Source organism: Muntiacus reevesi, chromosome 4 (genome assembly GCF_963930625.1).
Source record: "Muntiacus reevesi chromosome 4, mMunRee1.1, whole genome shotgun sequence".
NCBI classification, from domain to species: domain Eukaryota; kingdom Metazoa; phylum Chordata; class Mammalia; order Artiodactyla; family Cervidae; genus Muntiacus; species Muntiacus reevesi.
The window spans coordinates 110,421,279-110,440,424 of NC_089252.1; the positions used below are offsets into that span (position 1 = coordinate 110,421,279).

At 37.3% G+C, this 19,146-nt stretch overlaps 1 protein-coding gene across 2 annotated transcripts in view; it reads left to right on the forward strand.

The window, feature by feature from the left end:
* Positions 1 to 19,146, forward strand: part of SETD2 (SET domain containing 2, histone lysine methyltransferase) — a 56,219-nt gene that overhangs the window by 26,619 nt on the left and 10,454 nt on the right. Inside the window, exons 11-16 of one of the 2 annotated variants that reach the window (XM_065933836.1) lie at positions 1,125 to 1,787; positions 12,114 to 12,162; positions 13,351 to 13,534; positions 15,243 to 15,912; positions 17,274 to 17,408; positions 18,483 to 18,622. In XM_065933836.1, coding sequence (XP_065789908.1) covers positions 1,125 to 1,787; positions 12,114 to 12,162; positions 13,351 to 13,534; positions 15,243 to 15,912; positions 17,274 to 17,408; positions 18,483 to 18,622 — 1,841 coding nt within the window. Of the gene's footprint in view, positions 1 to 1,124; positions 1,788 to 4,555; positions 4,673 to 12,113; positions 12,163 to 13,350; positions 13,535 to 15,242; positions 15,913 to 17,273; positions 17,409 to 18,482; positions 18,623 to 19,146 lie in introns of those variants that run through there. The other variant, XM_065933837.1, reaches the window with a different exon arrangement.

A 19,146-nucleotide genomic window follows, 5' to 3' on the forward strand; every position in this document is an offset into this window, starting at 1 on the left:
TTGTTACCTGAAAGAGCCAGTGTGTTGCTAAAACCATAGTTTTTAAAAGTTAGGAAGCTATATGGAATTTGAATTCTGGGGTTCTAAAAAATTAGTAAAGAGCTGAGTTTTGATGACAAGAGTAAGAACATTTTGGGAGTAATTAAGTGTTTTTAAAGATCTAAATAAATGTTCATTGATGGCATTAGTAGACTTGTTATATTTATACCTTTCCACAATATTTTCTAACCTGGTTTAAATGTAGTTCTTTTTAATCATAAGTTCTAATATAATCCCCAAATCATTTAATAATATACTTTTAAAAACAGAAATATGAGAGTGGTGAATTGAGTGATTGCTTTGCCTCCATCCTTCTCTCAAGACATTCAGCAATAAATAGGAATTGGGGAAGCCTTGGGGTTTCTATAAAAATACAGTGGGGAAATACTTTGGAAAGAATTCTTGAATTTCAGAGATTGGGGGTGGATGATTATCTTGGAATGAAGAGAGAATCTCTTTGCTATACAGCTATTTGTCAAAGACTAAGGAAGTTAAGTAATATCTGTGTTTTTGTGTGTATATAAGACATTTAAGTGTATATTTTTTGTTGCATAGTTCCCAAGCCTTTATCATAGTCAACTTGGGAAATTTTTTAGAAAAACATACCTAAGATGAGGTCCAGTAGTGTTGATATTAAAAAAAAAAAAAGAAAAAATCTATTTGGGTTTGAGAACTACTGGTGGAGGATATTAATCAAATTAGTCCTAATAATATGTGCGCAATCACCTGCTCCACATTATATTTTTGCTGGTCAGTCTTATTAAAACACTTTTTCAGGACTTCACTGGCAGTTCAATGGTTAAGACTCTGAGCTTCCACTGCAGGGTCACAGGTTTGATCCCTGGTTAGAGATCCCTGGTCAGATCTCATATGCTTTATGGTGTAGCCGAAAAATACTAAAAAATAAAACACCTTTCCTTCCATACTAGAAGATTGTAATGTTATGACATTTAAATCTGTCTGTGATTATAAGACTTAGATCTTGATTTAATAAGACAGTAAAAACCACTGTTTCTACAGAGTTGATCTGAGTCTCATGAAAAGTCAACTGTAAATGTGATTATTTTTTTATTGTGTTTAATTAGATTATAAAGACTCTGGAACATTTACCTATTCCTACTAAAAATATGTTGGAGGAAAGCAAAGTACTTCCTATTATTCAACGTTGGTCTCAAACCAAGACTGCTATCCCTCAGCTGAGTGAAGGAGATGGGTATTCTAGTGAAAATACATCACGTGCTCACACACCGCTCAACACACCTGATCCTTCCACCAAGTTGAGCACGGAAGCTGACACAGACACCCCCAAGAAGCTCATGTTTCGCAGACTTAAAATTATAAGTGAAAATAGCATGGACAGTGCAATCTCTGATGCTACCAGTGAGCTAGAAGGCAAGGATGGCAAAGAGGACCTTGACCAGTTAGAGAATGTCCCCATAGAAGAAGAGGAAGAGTTACAGCCGCAACAGCTACTCACACAACAGCTGCCCGAGACTAAAGTTGATAGTGAAATTGCTCTGGAGGCCAGTAAGCTCCCCACGTCTGAACCGGAGGCTGACACTGAAATAGAGCCTAAAGAGGGCAGTGGCACAAAACTCGACGAACCTATTGCTGAGGAAACACCATCCCAAGATGAAGAGGAGGGTGTATCTGATGTGGAGAGTGAGAGGAGTCAGGAACCGCCAGACAAAACAGTAGATATAAGTGATTTGGCCACCAAGCTCCTGGACAGTTGGAAAGACCTAAAGGTAAGAGAACATTTCTGTTCATTTTAACCTGAATTACCCAGGTTTAGAATTCCATAAACTTTCAGTTGAATTACCTACTTTTCTAGCTGTATGTACTTTTGAAAAATGGAATGCTATCTCTCTGTCAGCCAGTTATAAGTGTTTCTACAAATAATGTCTTTTAAACTTTGACCAGAGATATCAGCCAAACCAATACAGAGATATCCCCTTTTTCCTTGCTTGCAAAAGTATATCACAATAGTAAACTTAGTCATTCAAATGGTCTTTACATTAAAAACAAAAATCCTTTGAGTAACAAACGTGAGTCTACAGTTGAAGAGTCTATGTAAGGAAAAAAATGAATGTTGAAAATAGTTGGAAATTAATTTCTTGGATTAACTAGAAATTAGTTAAAATAAAATTAATTGGAAAGCCAAGGTACTCTAGCGAGTTCTCATCAAAAATGACTAAACAAATTATTTGTTCCAGTAAAACAACTTTATATGGAGCTAATTCATATCAGTTTTATTATTGTTTCTGAACTAGGCCTAGTTTTAAACGCCTGTTTCTTTGGCCAAAAGAAAAAAACAGAGTTCTGGAACTGTTACATCTAATATGTATATAATTGTTTGTTCAAGTATGTAGCATGATGTGCAGGGTTTTCTTTGCAGAGAACCCAGTCTGGGTCTTGGATAAAACAGAAGTGAATAACAGAGTGAGCCTAGGAGAGATGTGGTAAATTTTGATTGTAAGTGATTTGGATCTCTTGTGGACTCTGTGGGAATAGGTTACTACCTAGCCACTCTTTCTGTTCCTCCTTTCTTCTACCAGAGGTGAACAACCAGATAAGCCAGGAATACAGACTTGTAGCAAACTGGACACCTGACCCTCTCAGTTCCCAGTTCTGTGGCTGCAAACCTCCCCCATTACGCCCACCATTGGGCCGGTAGGGAGCTGGCCTCACGCTGAGCAGGACGAGCAGTCGGTTGTTTGTGCGCTGCGCTTATTTTTGCATTTGTGATTTACTGTGTTGAGACCCTTCTTTAAGTATGGTGTGGTTTCAGCTCTCGTTTACCCATTTGAGCTCTTACCCATGCTACTCTCTTCGATCACTTACAGTTCAGCATAAACTCAGCCTTAAGCCTTATGAAATCTGACCTTTTATAAATACGAAAAGAAAGATTCAAAGTTAGTCTGTTTATGATACAGCGTGTGAACACAGGGACTGTAATTACAGTTAATCGAAAGAGTTCCTGGGACAGTCCTATGTGTGAACCTTTATTTAAGGCCTGCTTTGTTGAGGGCACAGGAGTCTCTGGAAGAAGTCCCTCCTGTGTTTGGAGACTGCTATTAGAGCCTGTATTAAGATTGACTCAGTAAAGAAGGTGGAAATGGAGACAGGCTCACAGGTGAAGATAGAAAAGCCCTGACAGACATAGCTTTGTGAGAGTGGGGTGGTAGACCTAGCAGTTCACTTTTGCCTGAGAAGGCTCTGATTGACGTAATTTTTTTTTAAAAAAGACATAATCACCTTAATTTCTTTAAAACCTATCTCTTCTTAAAATCTAAAATAAATATTTTGTTTCTTTTTATGGTAATTTTTAAAATTATAATTGTAATGATATAAATTATTCTCTGGGATATCTTTAACTCAGATGTGACTGGTACTTTAAACTCATACTCCAGACATAAATTTTTTTGAGTCCTGCCAAATTATTTCTTCCCCTGCTTATTGTCCTTCCATCTGAAAGGTCAGCATGGTTGCACAGTACTATCTGGATTGATCCTCTTGACTTGAGATTTAGAATTTTACTTGTACCTAAAGTATATCCTTCTTCACCTTCATACTTTGGATTTATCCCATTCTTAGCATCAAGGAAGTCATTAAATAAAATCTTCCTTCTTCAAACTTTATAATTTGCTCTGGAATCATTACCCATCTAGAATTGCAGTACTGAGAAATGTTTTGCTTGACTGAACTGTGATGTTTTGTTATGCATTGGTACTGGAGTTCTTAATCCATCTGTCATTCTGATTAACATTTACTATGGTTCTAATTTCAAAACTGATTATAGTTGTCCTTAAAATATATATACTTTAGCTAGGGACCCATAATTTGAACATGTTTTAGAGAAACACCTTGACTTGATGTGATTTGTATATATCCATCCTATTCCCGGCATTGAAAGAGTTAACTACTTCTGTCTGACTTCCACCTATGTGTTCAAGTAAACGTTGGCAGAAAAGAAAATGTTCAACCAACCTTTTTAAAGCACCTGTTACCAAGCACGTGTTAGTTGCTGGTGTTAATTCCAAGATTACACTAAAAAGCCTTGACCTAAGACTGGTTATGTTAGCCACTCCAAGCTTCCTTGACCTTCCCAGGCCTCTGTAACATTGCTGGACCTGTGTTCCACTTGGCCTGTCTGCGTACTGGATGGAGTGAAGAACTCAAAGGGGTTGCCTCAGATTTCTTAGCCCTTGCTTTAGCTGTGAAGGCAGACGTAGGGACCAGCAGGGAGTGAAAGAGGGTGGGAGGGAAGGGAGCGGAGCTTCGGGAATGACTCTTTGTCCTCTCAGGCCTGATGATGACCCCCCTTGTAACCTGAACCTTTCCATCCAGCTTCTCAGGGCAGCACGGAGCTTGTTAACATCACCAGCTGACCATGTGTCTCCTTTTCTCAACTCCATTTCCAACTTCGTGCTGAAGACACACAAGAACCTAGCGTGCATTCTGTGAAGAAACAGGAAGATGGTTGGGAAGTTGGATGATGCATGAAAAATAAAATAGGTGAAAAGAGGACAGAGGTGGTTAACTCACTGGCGCCGGCGTTATTTTGGTGCGTCCATTGCCGACAATGGATGTCGTTCTGGGAAAATCCCGACTCCTGGCGAGAAAGGATTAAGTGAGCTACTTTTTCTATACCTCTATACACAGGACCACTGCCTTGGTTACAAAAGGCTTACACATTTTTGACTCCTGAAGTAGACCTCAACAAGAAACATCACTTAGCACATTGCTACACATGAGCATATATTCATTTTCACATGCAAATCAACTGGGCGACATTTTCAGCAGGGGCATGTGCATCTGTTTGTTTGTAAAAGGAATTGTTGTACATCACCCCTCGTGCTGAAAATATACCCTAGACTTCACAGGGCAAAACAGCTGGTTATAAGTGATGATTAATTATAATTTGACTGGAAAATCTTCATTCACTTGGATCATGAGAAGAAGAGGTAAGGTTCCTGTGCATTTGGCAGTTGCAGTTGCAGTTAAACAGCTGAGAGATTGTGATGGCTAGTGATTCCAGAGCCTCTTTTATGAACACTTAGGTCACAGGATGTGTGTCTCCTTATGGTGAAGTTTGAGTAGTTAGTTACCTCTGGATTAGATGATTTAAGGAACATTTTGTATATGTGATAAGGTGAACTTTTCTTGAGGACCATCCTTATTATCTTTTTCTTCTTTATCTCAAAATATTATCTTTATTTATTTGTCTTTTAAGTTTTGGTTTTCTGGCCGAGAGGCATGTGGGATCTTAGTTCCCGACCAGGGATCCAGCCCACACCCTCTGCATTGGAAGGCAAATTCTTAACCCCTGGACTGCCAGGGAAGTCCCTCAAAACATCTTTAATTAAACATTATTTTCCTAGAAAGTTAAGCATCGAACTCTCTACAGAAGTTTTAAATAATATAGAGTTACTCAACTGAAAAGTTTTGAGCTTGGGGGAATTCCCTGGCAGTCCAGTGATTAGGACTCCGTACTTTTACTACCGAGGGTCCTGGTTTGACCCCCAGTCGAGGAACTAAGATTCCACTAGCCTTGCGGCCAAAAAAAAGTTTTGTCACTGCTTGGAATTTTGGTTCCTAACTAATATTATACGTGAAATCTACTGTGTAACATTTCAAAATGAAATGATGTGCCCTGAATTTCTTTTTTTTTTTCCTGAATTTCTATAAATTTCAAAATCCTTAGTAAAGATTATTCTGTATCCATAAGGATCAATATTAGTTATCCTTTTCATTACAATTCAGAATTGCCCCCAAAGAGCACTATTTTGGATACCACTGTGTTGAATTTTTGTAATAAATATCTGACTTGATAAAAGACAAGCATGGTTTAAAGCTTAGTAGTAGTCTGGGTTTTTTATTATCAGATAATTTATCTAAATTATGGGTTGGCCCAGTCTGCCACACTGCTTTGTCTTGTGAATGAAGTTTTAGGGAGAGCAAAGCCACATTCATGTATTTACATGCTGTCTGTGGCTGCTTTTGCACTGCGCTGGTGGAGCTAAGTAGTTGGCTGCACCAGACTGGATGGCCAGCAAAGCCTAAAGTATTTACTATGTTGTTCTTCACAGAAGAAGTTTGCCAACACCTCCTCTAAATGATACAGAATCTGGCTGCTCTAAACATTCCGATTGTGAATGAAGTCATTTTGACAGTTTATTCTTTAATGTGAGCTCTTAATTCTATTTCCCTAAAGACATAATGATCGTGTTTCCATAGCCCGTGCAGTTACTTTTTTTAAAAAAAGCCATGACTCTGTTTAGGATAAGTTACTTTGAGTGATTTGGATGTAGGACTTATCTTAAGAAAATTATATACATTATAGAATCTCTGGGTTAGAAGACAGCTGTAATGAATGTTGTTTTTCCCTCAGGACCATGATCAAGTTAGTCGGAAACTTAAGAAGTTTTTCAAGTACAGATAAGTTGGTATAATCCAGTTTTATATATAACCATAATGAGACTATATAAATTTTCCTTCTTAATGTTCTTTTAATTCTGATGTAATTTAAGATTTATAGGAAAACTGAAGGAATACTATTCTTTATTCTTCATGTAATACACATTCCAGTGACAAATGTAGTTAAAAACAGTAAAACATTCCTCTAAACCTTTCATTCAGATTCTCCAATGTTAGCATTTTACCAAATTTACCTCATCATTTTCTCTTATTTTTTTTTTAACTTTTAGAGAGTAAGTTAACAGATCTGACGCCCACTGTGCCTAGATATTTTTCAGTGTTTATTTCCCAAATACAGGGATATTCTTCTGTATAACTTCATTGTACTACCAAAATCAGCAAATTGCAGTGACACAATACTATCAATCTTTTAAAAAGGCCTCATTCAAATTTTGCCAGTTGTGCACATAATGTTCTCTTTAGGAAAAAAGATAAGAAAATTTGTGATTCAGAGTGTAACCTGAGATCAAGTGTTACATTGAGTTTTTATATCTTTAGTATCCTTTAATCTGAAATAGTTCCTCAATCTTTGTCTTTTATAAATTTCATATTTTTGAATATTTTAAAATTTTTCTAGAATACCCCTCAATTTGGTTTTGTCTGGAGTTGTGCTTGGTTCATTTATCTCATTACTGGCATTATCAACTTTGATCACTTAGTTAAGGTGGTGTCTCCTAGGATTCTCCAATGTAAAGTTACTATTTTCCCCTGTATTAAAAAAGTGTCATATAGGAGCACCTTTAGAAATTACAAATACTTGGTTTTTTGTGAAATTTATCCACCCATTGACTTGACCTGAATCTCATGCAACTATGGTTTTTAACAGATGGTGATTTTCTAATCCAGCCTTCCTTTTTCTGTATTTGTATACAGTGGTAGCAGATTTACCAGGTTTCTAAAATTACTTGCTTAGATGCCTGTTTCTCCTCATAGGACCATGAGATCAAGGGCAGAGACTGTTCTTTAATCCTTGTAATAAGAGTTACTTTTATCATGGTGTCTTTGTAGTAATAGTTGTAATAATGTTACCACTTAAGAATAGTGGATGATATTCTCTGCCCCTCTAGTCTGTGCTACATTCAGTCTGCAGAGTGATCATTTTGGAAATATACCTGCATTCATGTCAAAGTTGTATTGAAAACTTTTAAATGGTTCCTCATTACATTGTTACAGTTAAGTCCATTTTTCTTAACAAAGCTTGCATACCATGGCATAATCTGGTCCTTATTTATTTATACATTCACAACTCAAGTGTTTCTGATCTTCCAGTGGGACAGTGCTGCTAATGTTCATACACGTACACACACAAACACTCTTTGACTCATTTCTGAGAATACTTTTATTTAGATGCCTCTTCTCACTTAAGTTTCATCCTTTCCCCTGAAAGTCATTCCTTTTTCTCAAAGATAAGAGTATTCTGCCTTTTCTTTATGCTCTCATAACATCCTTTCCAGTCACAGCAGATAACATTTCATAACTGTACATTGTGCAGAGGCACAGACTGTGTCTGTCGTGGTCACTCGAGTCTCCCCAGAGCACTGAGAGAGTGTTGTATGTAGTTTGGCACTTCATAAATATTTGAATGATGAAGGTCCTTCTTCTTCCATGGTACCACACTGCTTCTTGAATCCATAGTGTATATTTTATTTGATAGGTGGTCAGAAAATACTAGACTGAGTGTCATGTAATCTTTCCAGCCCTGTAAAGTAAGTGGTGGTATTTTTATCAACTGTAAAATGGAAAGGAACATGCCCATGAGGTTGTAATTTAACTTTAAGCAACAGTTGAAAATTAATTCAGGTCTTCTGATTGCAATCCTGTATTCTTTCCACTCTTTTTTCTGATCCAAAAATAGTGATTGCTATAGTCTTCCTGGACAACTCATGTTATATACCTTTGCTGAATACTTTTCAGATTTCCTTCAATCTGTTTCTGTTTTTGTAGCTAATAATTCCCAAAGTGAAAGTGTTTGTCACTTAGTTGTGTCCAACTCCTTTCGACCCCGTGGACTGTAGCCCACCAGGCTCCTCTGTCCATGGAATTCTTCAGGCAGGAATACTGGAGTGGGTAGCCATTCCCTTCTCCAGGGAATCTTCCTGACCCAGCCATTGAACCCGAGTCTCCTGCATTGCCATCTGAGCCACCAGGGAAGCTGTTCTTAAATCATACAAATGACCGTCCTAGTGTTTTGTTCAAGTATCTTTTTTTCCTTAATGCTGCAGAGATCAACCTGTGATCCATGATTAAATTTAAAGGGATTTTTCTTCCCTTTCCCTTTTTTCTCTCTCCCTTTAAAAGTGTGAAAAGCCATTCTTAGCTGGGGTTGAAGGGAAACTTAAGGAACCAAGCTGCAGGTCAGATTTTGCGGTGACGTCAGTAAAAATAATATTGAAGAAGTTGGAAAAGAAATACACAAGGATACTAGTACATGAGAAGCATTTTCAGAGAAAGTATTGAAACGATTCTGATGTACTCTTGAGTAAGAGTGTTGCATCATGTTATCAGTTAATTATTTGGAAAAAGTGTAACAGAAATGTCACCAATTGACTCATCTTTTGGGGGGAAGAGTTGTTGAAGTTTTCTTTCAGCGTGATGATTTCGGAATTACAAATAAATGTTAGTGAGCTGGTGAATTTGCAGATACACAATCTCTGGATAAAGAGGATAGATAGAATTATGAAATATGTGGCTTTTTGTGTCTGAGTGCTTTTACCTAGCATAGTGTTTTCAGACCTTATCCACATTGTAGCATGTGTCAGTAGCTAATTCCATTTTATGGCTGAATAATGCTCCATTGTATGGATGCAGTTTTCTACCTGTCTTAATATGAGCCAGAATGAGACTGGGGGGAGAAGGCAGCGATAAACCCATATGCAGACTTGCTAAGTCATAATCTTTTTGTTGCCTGTTTGATTTGTTGCTGTTCAGTCGCTCAGTCGTGTCCGGCTCTTTGCGACCCCATGGACTGCAGCACGCCGGGCCTCCGTGTCCTTCACCATCTCCTGGAGTTTGCTCAAACTCATGTCCATTGAGTTGGTGATGCTATCCAACTGTCTCATCCTCTGTCGTTCCCTTCTCCTGCCTTCAATCTTGCCCAGCTTCATTTGATGTTCTTTGCCTTTTTAGTCAGAAGTATTTTATATTTCTTTAATTCTGAAAAAAATCACCTTCATTATTTCTCAAAATAGTTCCTTCTCTCCTAGAATTCCTTTTACCTGAAGTTGTCACTTTTAACTTCTAGTCTCCATATCTCATAATTTTGCTTTCACATTTTCTTTTTGTGTGCCTTTCCATCAATAAAAATGGCACCTTGCTCAGAGTCTTTTCTTTTTTGTTCTTGGTTTTACCATCATTTAGGAAGAAAGATTTGTTTGATTCATAATACACAATTCTGTCTGTACTTGATAACAGGGAATAATAATCTAGTCTTAGTTGTAAAAAAAAAATCTGTTATTACAGAATATATAATCTGATATCTATATAATAAAAGGTAAAATTTAATTATACTCTTATTGTAAAGCATTTTGTTCTCAAAGTCTAGTTTAGCTAAAGAATAGTCTAAGTGCTAAATTTTTATACTTTCCAGAAAAAGTAATCTTACAAAGTATTGTTTTGTAATTTTAATCCTTTTCCTACAGTCTATTCTGTGCGTTCATTTGAAATGTGTTTAAAAAAAAAAATTTGCTGGAGTGCTTTGCCAACAAACTTCTCATGCGTACTTTCTTGAGACTGTTGGAAGAAAACATCCCAGTTTAGACTCACTCACTGACCTGTTGGCAGTAGGTAATTTAGTCAAGGAAGGGGGGATAGGTTGGAATGCGTAGTCTTTCCTATACATTGTGTACAGTGTAGAGAGTCCTCTTTATAGGCAGGCTCAGTCCAAGAGGAGAAAGAGCCCAGATGGCGCTGAACCGAGGACGTAAACATAGTTCTTTTGTCAGATTCTCCCTTATGAGGAAGAAATGAGTGAGGGCTATTAAGAGAAGCCAGTAGTTCAGTGGTTGTTAACCTCCTCTGGACTTGAGAATCATCTGGGGAGCTTCTAAAAAATACAGATGCCTGGGATTCATTCCCAGAATTTTAGGTTCAGTTTGTTTGGGATAGTACATCTATAAGTTTCCTGGAGTGATCTAAGCATGCCCCCAGAATTGAGAATTGCAGCTCTAGTGGAAATCCTACATAGGAAAGGCTAGGTGGATGGTGGATTTTTACTACATTTGTGCATAAATCCACAAAATAGCACTCCTTTCCAGAATAATGCCACTTTGTCATCTGAACAGATGTGCTCTGGAGTCAGAGCAAAAGTGCTCTGATAGCATCAGTTGCTAAACTTTTTAAGTAAGTTTTCTCACTTGTAAAATGGAGATAACCTATGAGAGTTGTTTTGAAACTTAAATAAGATTATGCATTTGAAATGCTTGGCATGACACCTGGCACACAGGATAAGTGCACATTTAATAATATCATCATCTTTATATTAGATAATTTATCAGCATGCATGGAGTATTATTGAAGGGTTCTTTTAAAAATCTATATTCATATAGATTGCCATGTATGTGTATAGTCCCCATTTGGCATTTTTAATGGCAACTGAATGTTACATCTTGACCTTTCCTCAGTTGTGTGTTATATGGGTTATTTTCATTTTCCACAGATGTTGCTAGAACCAAAAATCACGTAGAAAGATTTTCCTTGGAGTACAGTTCCTTAAAAAATGGGATTACCAGGTCATATTGTATGTGGTCAGTATTTCAAAAAAAAAAAAACTCTAAAGCAAGGGTTTTATATGATGTACTATTGAGAATGTGTGGCTGTGCTATTTGCCCACTCAACCAGGTGACTGGATAAGGAAGAATGTGTCCAAGAACTGCTTGATGGACTTAAAACAGTGAGAGATTTTCAGGAAACAGATTCATTTCTAGGCTTTAGATTCATACAGCAAGAAAAGTTACCTCAAGACTTAGTTTATATTTCTCAAGAACAATCTTGATAGAGATGGTATTTGAAGAGCCACAATGATCTAAAACTTTTCTTTTTAAAAATAACAGCAGCAGTGTAAGAATAAATTACATTTAGCCATTAGTCAAATTGATTCTGTATTTGTAGGAAAATACACTGAAAATCAGGAATTATCTTTACACATGTTATTTTTCTGAGATGTGAAGCTGTTATTATTACTAACCTTTTATTTCTGTAAGTAGCAATGGCAAGTGAGATGTTCGAAATGTTCATATGAATACTCTCAGAAAAGAAACTATAGATGACTTCATTTTATATGCAGACAATCTTATGGAAATTAAGACTTTTCAGGAGGTGTATTCCTGCCCGAAATAATGCCCTAGTTACTTAATCTGCTCCTTGGCTAATGAGGTCATACAAACCTAGTAGATGTTTAAAAAGAAATATGTATTTGTGTTATATATATTTTTTAAGGGACCAGGATTTATTATTTAAAGCCAAATATAAGTAAATTTTTGAAGAATAATTAAATATCAGACTATTCCTCCCCGTTTCTTTGTTGCCAGTGTGAAATCAACGCAGTTATCACTTCCACTCTTCACTAATAACCCTTCTTTTGGTTTGTGTTTTTGCAGGAGGTATATCGAATTCCGAAGAAAAGTCAAACTGAAAAGGAGAGCACAAGTAGGTATTCAGAGATATTTTGTGCATGAAAAAAGTGAAATGAAAGTGTTAGTCACTCAGTCATGTCTGACTTTGCAATCCCATGGACTGTAGCCTACCAGGCTCCTCTGTGCATGGAATTTTCCAGGCAAGAATAGTGGAGTGGTTTGCCATTCCATTCTCCAGGGATCTTCCTGACCCAGGGACTGAACCCGGGTCTCCTGATTGAAGGCACATTCTTTACCATCAGAGCCATAAGAGAAGCCATTGATTTCCCATGTTACCACTCAGTGTCAAGCAACTTAAAAGCTTAGAACTTTTAACACTCAGAAGGATTGTGAAATACTTTGGGAAATATGTAGTCTAGCTTTTTCCTCATTTTAAAATATGAGGAAATCAGCCTCTATATATAAGATGATTTCTCTGCTTCACATTTTCAAAGGTGCAGAGTCAAAATATATGCTACTGGTATGATTCCTTTTCTTATTTTACACATATATAGTGAAGAAATAGCCACATTTTAAGGAAATTAACACAAAGGAAAGGAAACTGGATTTGAAGGAGGAAATGGTCATTGGGCAGATCAAAGTGAAACTAGATAATAATACTTCTGAGTAGTGCTCAGGGCTGCTTTTGGAGCAGTGGCAGTGGAATTGGGTGAGAACCATTCTGGGTAAAGAGACTGAGTGAAGAGGGTTAGCTTCCATCTTTGAGTAGGAAACTGGCATTTGTTTTTTTTGAGATGTAGCTCTTTGGCTTTGATAACTTCCTGAGTTACTACTATCTTTTTTTATGAGACTTTTCTATTGAGGTTGTCATGCTTTAGCATGCCAGACTGTTCTTCTACAAATTGTAAATATGCAGCATTATAAGGGCAGTGGAAGGCTTTTGCATTTTGAATTGAAAAGCCTTATTAAAGGTATCCGGAATATCTTGCACGTATGTGTTCCACAGAACTTGGTAGAAAGGATGAAAGCTTGAACTGAGACTTTGGAGGAAAAAGATAGAAAAGGGCATTCATGGAAGTATCTTTTAGGGAGTAAAGCACACAGGCATACAAGACCTTGTGTCTCGTCCAACTTCAGGACTGGGTATGTGAAGGAGAGTCCATAGATCCATTTGTTGGATAGAAATTTTATTATATAGTTGATACACTATCATGTGGAGAAAAGTCTTCAAGTAAATTTTTTTAAAATCCTTTTCCCTTAGTAACCGAACGAGGAAGGGATGCTGTAGGCTTCAGAGATCAAACAGTTGCCCCAAAGACTCCTAACAGGTCAAGAGAGAGAGACCCAGACAAACAAACTCAAATTAAAGAGAAAAGGAAACGAAGGGGCTCCCTCTCACCACCTTCTTCTGCCTATGAGCGGGGAACCAAAAGGCCAGATGACCGGTAAGTGGCCTCTGTGAGTTATTCTTTGTCTCGGGCAACTCATTTTTTGAGAACCCAAGCAACACACTTCTGATTTGGGACAACATGGGCTTTTGTAATAAATGTATTCATAAATATTGAGATATAGTCTCTTTTGACAGTAATAATATTGTAAAGACTAATAGATTTTTTGTTATTCGAATGTCTGACTTCATAACATTTAAGTGCTATTTGAGGAGTCAAAGATTTGTTCTTTAAGGGGGTGTATCGGTTGATGGGAGATAACCTTTCAAAAATAATAGTAATTCTTCCAAAGTCAGAACTTTTGTTTTCTAGTGACTGTTGTGCCATACTTGTTCAAAATGTTTGATCCCTGTGGCAGAGGCTGTCTTTGTCATGCTGGTAGAAAAACAGGCCACATGATCACTTCCTGGGAACTAGAAAACATTTGTTCACAAGAAGGTCTTTTTAAATTAAATATACTTTAAAAAAATTGAGATGCAGTAGTTATGAAATGCAGTTGTCAGATTTTTTTTTATTATGTGTTGTTCATTAAATTTTGTCTTTTTAAGCTCTAGGGGTTCTTTTTCTATATTCTAAATATAATTCTGCAAGTATATTTCCCTAGTTTATGACTTAGGTTTGATTCTTTCTGTGTATTTAAATATTCAGGATGTGTTAATTATGATGTTATTATTGAATATATCATAGTATTGTATGTTTCTTTTATAGTTAATGTTTACAGTATTTTAAGAAATTCTTCCCTACTTTTAAGGTGATTCTGTGTGTGTGTGTACTTTTTTTTTAATGAGATTTTTAAGTCCTTAATCCATTGGGAATTAATTTTTTTATATATTTTACTGTAGGTACCTGGTTTCATTTTTGTCTTAGTGAATACCCAGTTGCCCCGTTGTCATTTACTTCTGAAAGCTCCTCTTTTTCCCACTGATTTGCAGTACTGCCTCCCTCCCAACAGGTCTTCACATAGAGGAGGATCTGTGTCTAGGCTCCTATGACCGTCTTATAAGTCTTGATAGCAAGTAGGACAAATCCTTACTTGATCTTCTGGGATGTCCCTGTCTTTTTCTCACATTTTATTCTTCCTTAGAATCTGCTTTGAGTATTTGCATATTCTCTGTCTAGTTAGGTATTCTTTAATATTTTTAGTAAAGGTAAAGGTTTTCATTAATGTTTTTAATTGTTTATAGTGTTCCTCAGGAAAATTAAAAAATACATATCTTTTGGTGTATTTATTTCTGAGAAACATACCTTATGTTACATATTCAGTTTGGTTTTAGCGTTCAGATATGCAATTGACCATTGCATATGTTGATCATGTTTGTTAAGCATATAAAATTCTTACTAATTTAAAGAGTGTAGAATTTTTTTTGCCCATTATGCTCCACCCTCTCCTTTTTTGTCCTTGTCAACAGTCTATATCATATGAATTTGTTTTGGTTTTCCTTTCTAATTCTTATGCCTTGTTCATCTTACTGTGCTAGTGATACCTTCAGTGCAAATCATAGAATGAAAGCATTTTTTATCTTGGTAATTGATTTCTACTCATATTTATTGTGGGGGTTTTTTTGGTATGATTTTTAGCCAGTGCCAAATTGTAGTTGGTGTGGTTAATGGTTTAGCGTTGAGTGACGTAACATTTACTAGTGCTTTGGTTATGTCTCTGATTTAGGGAAAAACTTCTTGTGGTGCTTTATTGTTTTCTTTCTAGGTATGATACACCAACTTCTAAAAAGAAAGTACGAATTAAAGATCGCAATAAACTTTCTACAGAGGAGCGTCGGAAGTTGTTTGAGCAAGAGGTCGCTCAGCGGGAGGCTCAGAAACAACAGCAGCAGATGCAGAACCTGGGAATGACATCTCCACTGCCCTATGACTCTCTTGGCTACAGTGCCCCTCATCACCCCTTTGCCGGCTACCCACCAGGTTATCCCATGCAGGCCTACGTGGACCCCAGCAATCCGAATGCTGGGAAGGTGCTGCTCCCCACGCCCAGCATGGACCCTGTGTGCTCTCCTGCCGCTTATGACCACCCTCAGCCCTTGGTGGGACACTCTACAGAGCCCCTCGCTGCCCCCCCACCTGTCCCAGTGGTGCCACATGTGGCAGCCCCTGTGGAAGTTTCCAGCTCCCAGTATGTGGCCCAGGGTGACGGTGTGGTGCACCAAGACTCCAGCGTCACTGTCTTGCCAGTGCCAGCCCCAGGCCCAGTCCAAGGACAGAATTACAGTGTTTGGGATTCAAACCAGCAGTCCGTGAGTGTACAGCAGCAGTACTCGCCTGCACAGTCTCAAGCAACCATATATTACCAAGGACAGGCTTGTCCAACTGTCTATGGTGTGACGTCACCCTATTCACAGACAACTCCACCGATTGTGCAGGTAACTAATTTTGGAAATCCTCTTTTCTGTTTTACTGTCTGTTTATGGGATGTTAAATCTGATGAAGGTGGGTGTCCTGCCTTTGAGCACTTTTAGGTTGCTAATTTTGAATATACTAATTATCTGTTTTGTCACAAGTTATTTAACAGCTTAAGACAATAAGTTATTATCTCATAGTTTCTGTGGGTCAGGAATTCAGAAGCCATTTTGCTGGATGGTTCTGGCTCAGAGTCTTTGATAGAATTACAGTCAAACTCTTAAGCAGGGCCGTACTGATCTGAAGGCTAGACGGAGGATGGAACGTTTACTTTCAAGCTCACTCACATGTTGTTAGCTGGTCTTGGTTCCTTACTCCACTCTAAATAGGACTGCTGACAGTATTCCAGCTGGTTTCCCCCAAAGGGATTGAGGAGGGGGTGAGGGAGGGAGGGAAGGTGATTTCTGGAAGTGTATTTTTATGGTTTTTAATCAAGTTTTTAAAAATTTTTTGTAAAATCAATACATTTTAAACTTTTCTAAAAAAGAAGACTGTTTTAAGGCATCATCTTTGTCACATTCCTATGTCCCTCCCATCATTCCTCATCACCCCTTAAAGGTGAATTGTTGTGATGGCAGAGACTCCCCGAGATGTTTCCTGTATACATTACTTAGTATTGAAGTAAAAGAAGTAATTTTTACTTCTGTTAGATTTGTGTGTGTGTGTGCACCAAAATTTTGCTCAGAAGACTATAACAAAGTATCCTGCTTTTTTTCTCCCTTTTTAAAGTGTCCTGCTTTGATTCTGAAAACCTAAACTGTATTAACTGCATTCATTTTTTATGATCTCTTTTACCACATGTTTATATATTTTAAGTATTTTGAATTTGGAAGTTTTTTTATCATGTTTTTCTGTGTAACATGATTCTTAACCATTTTTCCAAATTACTCTGTGTTTCTCTGTGTATGTGTTTTGATGACTGTATAATACCACACTTGCTTGTAAGGTTATTGTTTATTCATTTTCCTGGAATAGTTGTTTAAATTGAAAGTTCTTTTTCATAATTATAAATATCACTGCACTGGACGTTCTTATACTTAGTTTTGTATGTGTGTGGTTTTCCTTTCATGTTTGGCTTAGAATTAATGTTACAGTGCTAAATACGGCTGGTAAGAGAATGGGCGTTATTGGTTTTTGGCTGTCAATTTTCTTAGCTTTTTACAAAAGATTGTTTTACAAATTTGTAGTAAAATACTCACATTGAAAGTTTAAAAAAGTTAATGGATGTTTCTTCCAATCAATTTCTATGTCAACTTGAAGTCAGATACTGCTTTATTAGAGCTAGAAATGTATGAATTGTGAATTTCTTCATTTTATCTTTTAGAGTTATGCCCAGCCAAGTCTTCAGTACATCCAGGGACAACAGATTTTCACAGCTCACCCACAAGGAGTGGTGGTACAGCCAACCGCAGCCGTGACTACAATAGTTGCTCCAGGGCAGCCCCAGCCCTTACAGCCAGTAAGAAATATTTTAGTTGGTAAAACTGTCATTGGCTGCCTGTTGGCTTAGGGCCCCATTCTTATGACCTCTTTTAACTTTAATTACCTATTTAAGGGCCCCGTCTCCAGATACAGTAACATTGGGGGTTGGGGCTTCATATGAATTTGAGAGAGGCAGAATTCAGCTTATAACAGTGATTATAAAGTTTTGTGGCTTCTGGGTGGCTCTGCGGTAAAGAAATCCTCCTGCAATGGAGAAGACGCAGGAGACACCACAGGTTTGATCCCTGGCTTGGGAAGATCCCATGGAGGAGGGCATGGCAACCCACTCTAGTATTCTTGCCTTGGGGAATCTCATGGACAGATGAACCTGAAGTTTTTATGTTTTTTCATAATGTAGCATTAAATTTTTAAAAGCTATTTGTTTAGAAAAAAATTTTTTAATTAAACTGGGGAGAAAAAGCCCCAGCAACCTGGTCACCCATTTCTATATTTTTAAAATGTAAATATGAGATTTCAAACATAGAAAATAAATAATGGATAAATGTTAACATTCCATCACATTTGTTTATGTCCTAAGTCCATTCAGCTAATCAGTACCCTGGAGTTAGTTATATGCCATTTAATATTGGTTTTTTTAAGATAAAAAAATATTGTTCTAGATAATGAGCTGCTGAATATTTTTAAATATGATGCACTGGATAGTGAACTTGGAGCCTGCTCTAAATTTTCTGATAGATTACTAAAAGTTCTTCATGTAAACCGTCTCTGATCATTTCCCAGATTGTATTCTTCTGTCTTTTTTTTTTTTTTTTTAAGAAGTATATGTAGTGTTTTTATTGAAACATACTGCTTAAGGTGACTACTTTTGTCCTTTTCAGCCAGATTAAAAGAAGAAATGTCACTGGGACTTCCCTGGCAGTCCAGTGGTTAAGGCTCCATTTTTCCACTGCAGGGGGTGCAGGTTTGATCCCTGGTTGGGGAACTAAGATCCTACAAGCCCTGTGGTGTAGCTAAAAAGTGAAAGGGAAAAAAAAAAAAGAAACATCACTGATCAACTGATCAAGACCTTGTGATGTGTCTTTCTTTTTAGCCTGAAATGGTTGTGACAAATAATCTCCTGGATTTACCACCCCCATCTCCTCCCAAACCAAAAACCATTGTCTTACCTCCCAACTGGAAGACAGCCCGAGACCCAGAAGGAAAGATTTACTACTACCATGTGGTCACCAGGTAAGGAAAGCTGCTGGGCACCCCAGGTCAGCTTTCAGCTGGTCACAGAAGCGGCCTCCACAAGGGAGTTTCATGTTTATAGACTTGCTGCTAGCTGTTAACTGTGCTTGAGGGCGGCTGGCTTTCCAGAAACACATCATAAATGTTAGAACATATGTTAGACTTCTGTCCTTTTTAGTTACATTCTGGTGTTTTTAATCTGTAAGACTCTTTTGAAGAAAATTAAGGAATTTTTTTAAAAAAATGGTAATGACTTCATCTAGCATAGTAGATTTCTCGGGTCATAGGCAGACCTTTTCTGTAAAAGGCCTGAGAATAAATATTTTAGGCTTTACATGCCTAACAGTCTTTGTCACAACCGTTGGATATTTCTGTTGTTGCGTAAGCATCCATAAACAGTACATAAATGAATGGGCATGTCTTTGTTCTGAGTAAACGTAATTTGGTTTATGAGTCATAGTTTGACACCTGCTGTATATAAAAAACCTGATTTATCTTATTCTTAGAATTTAAAAATATATTTT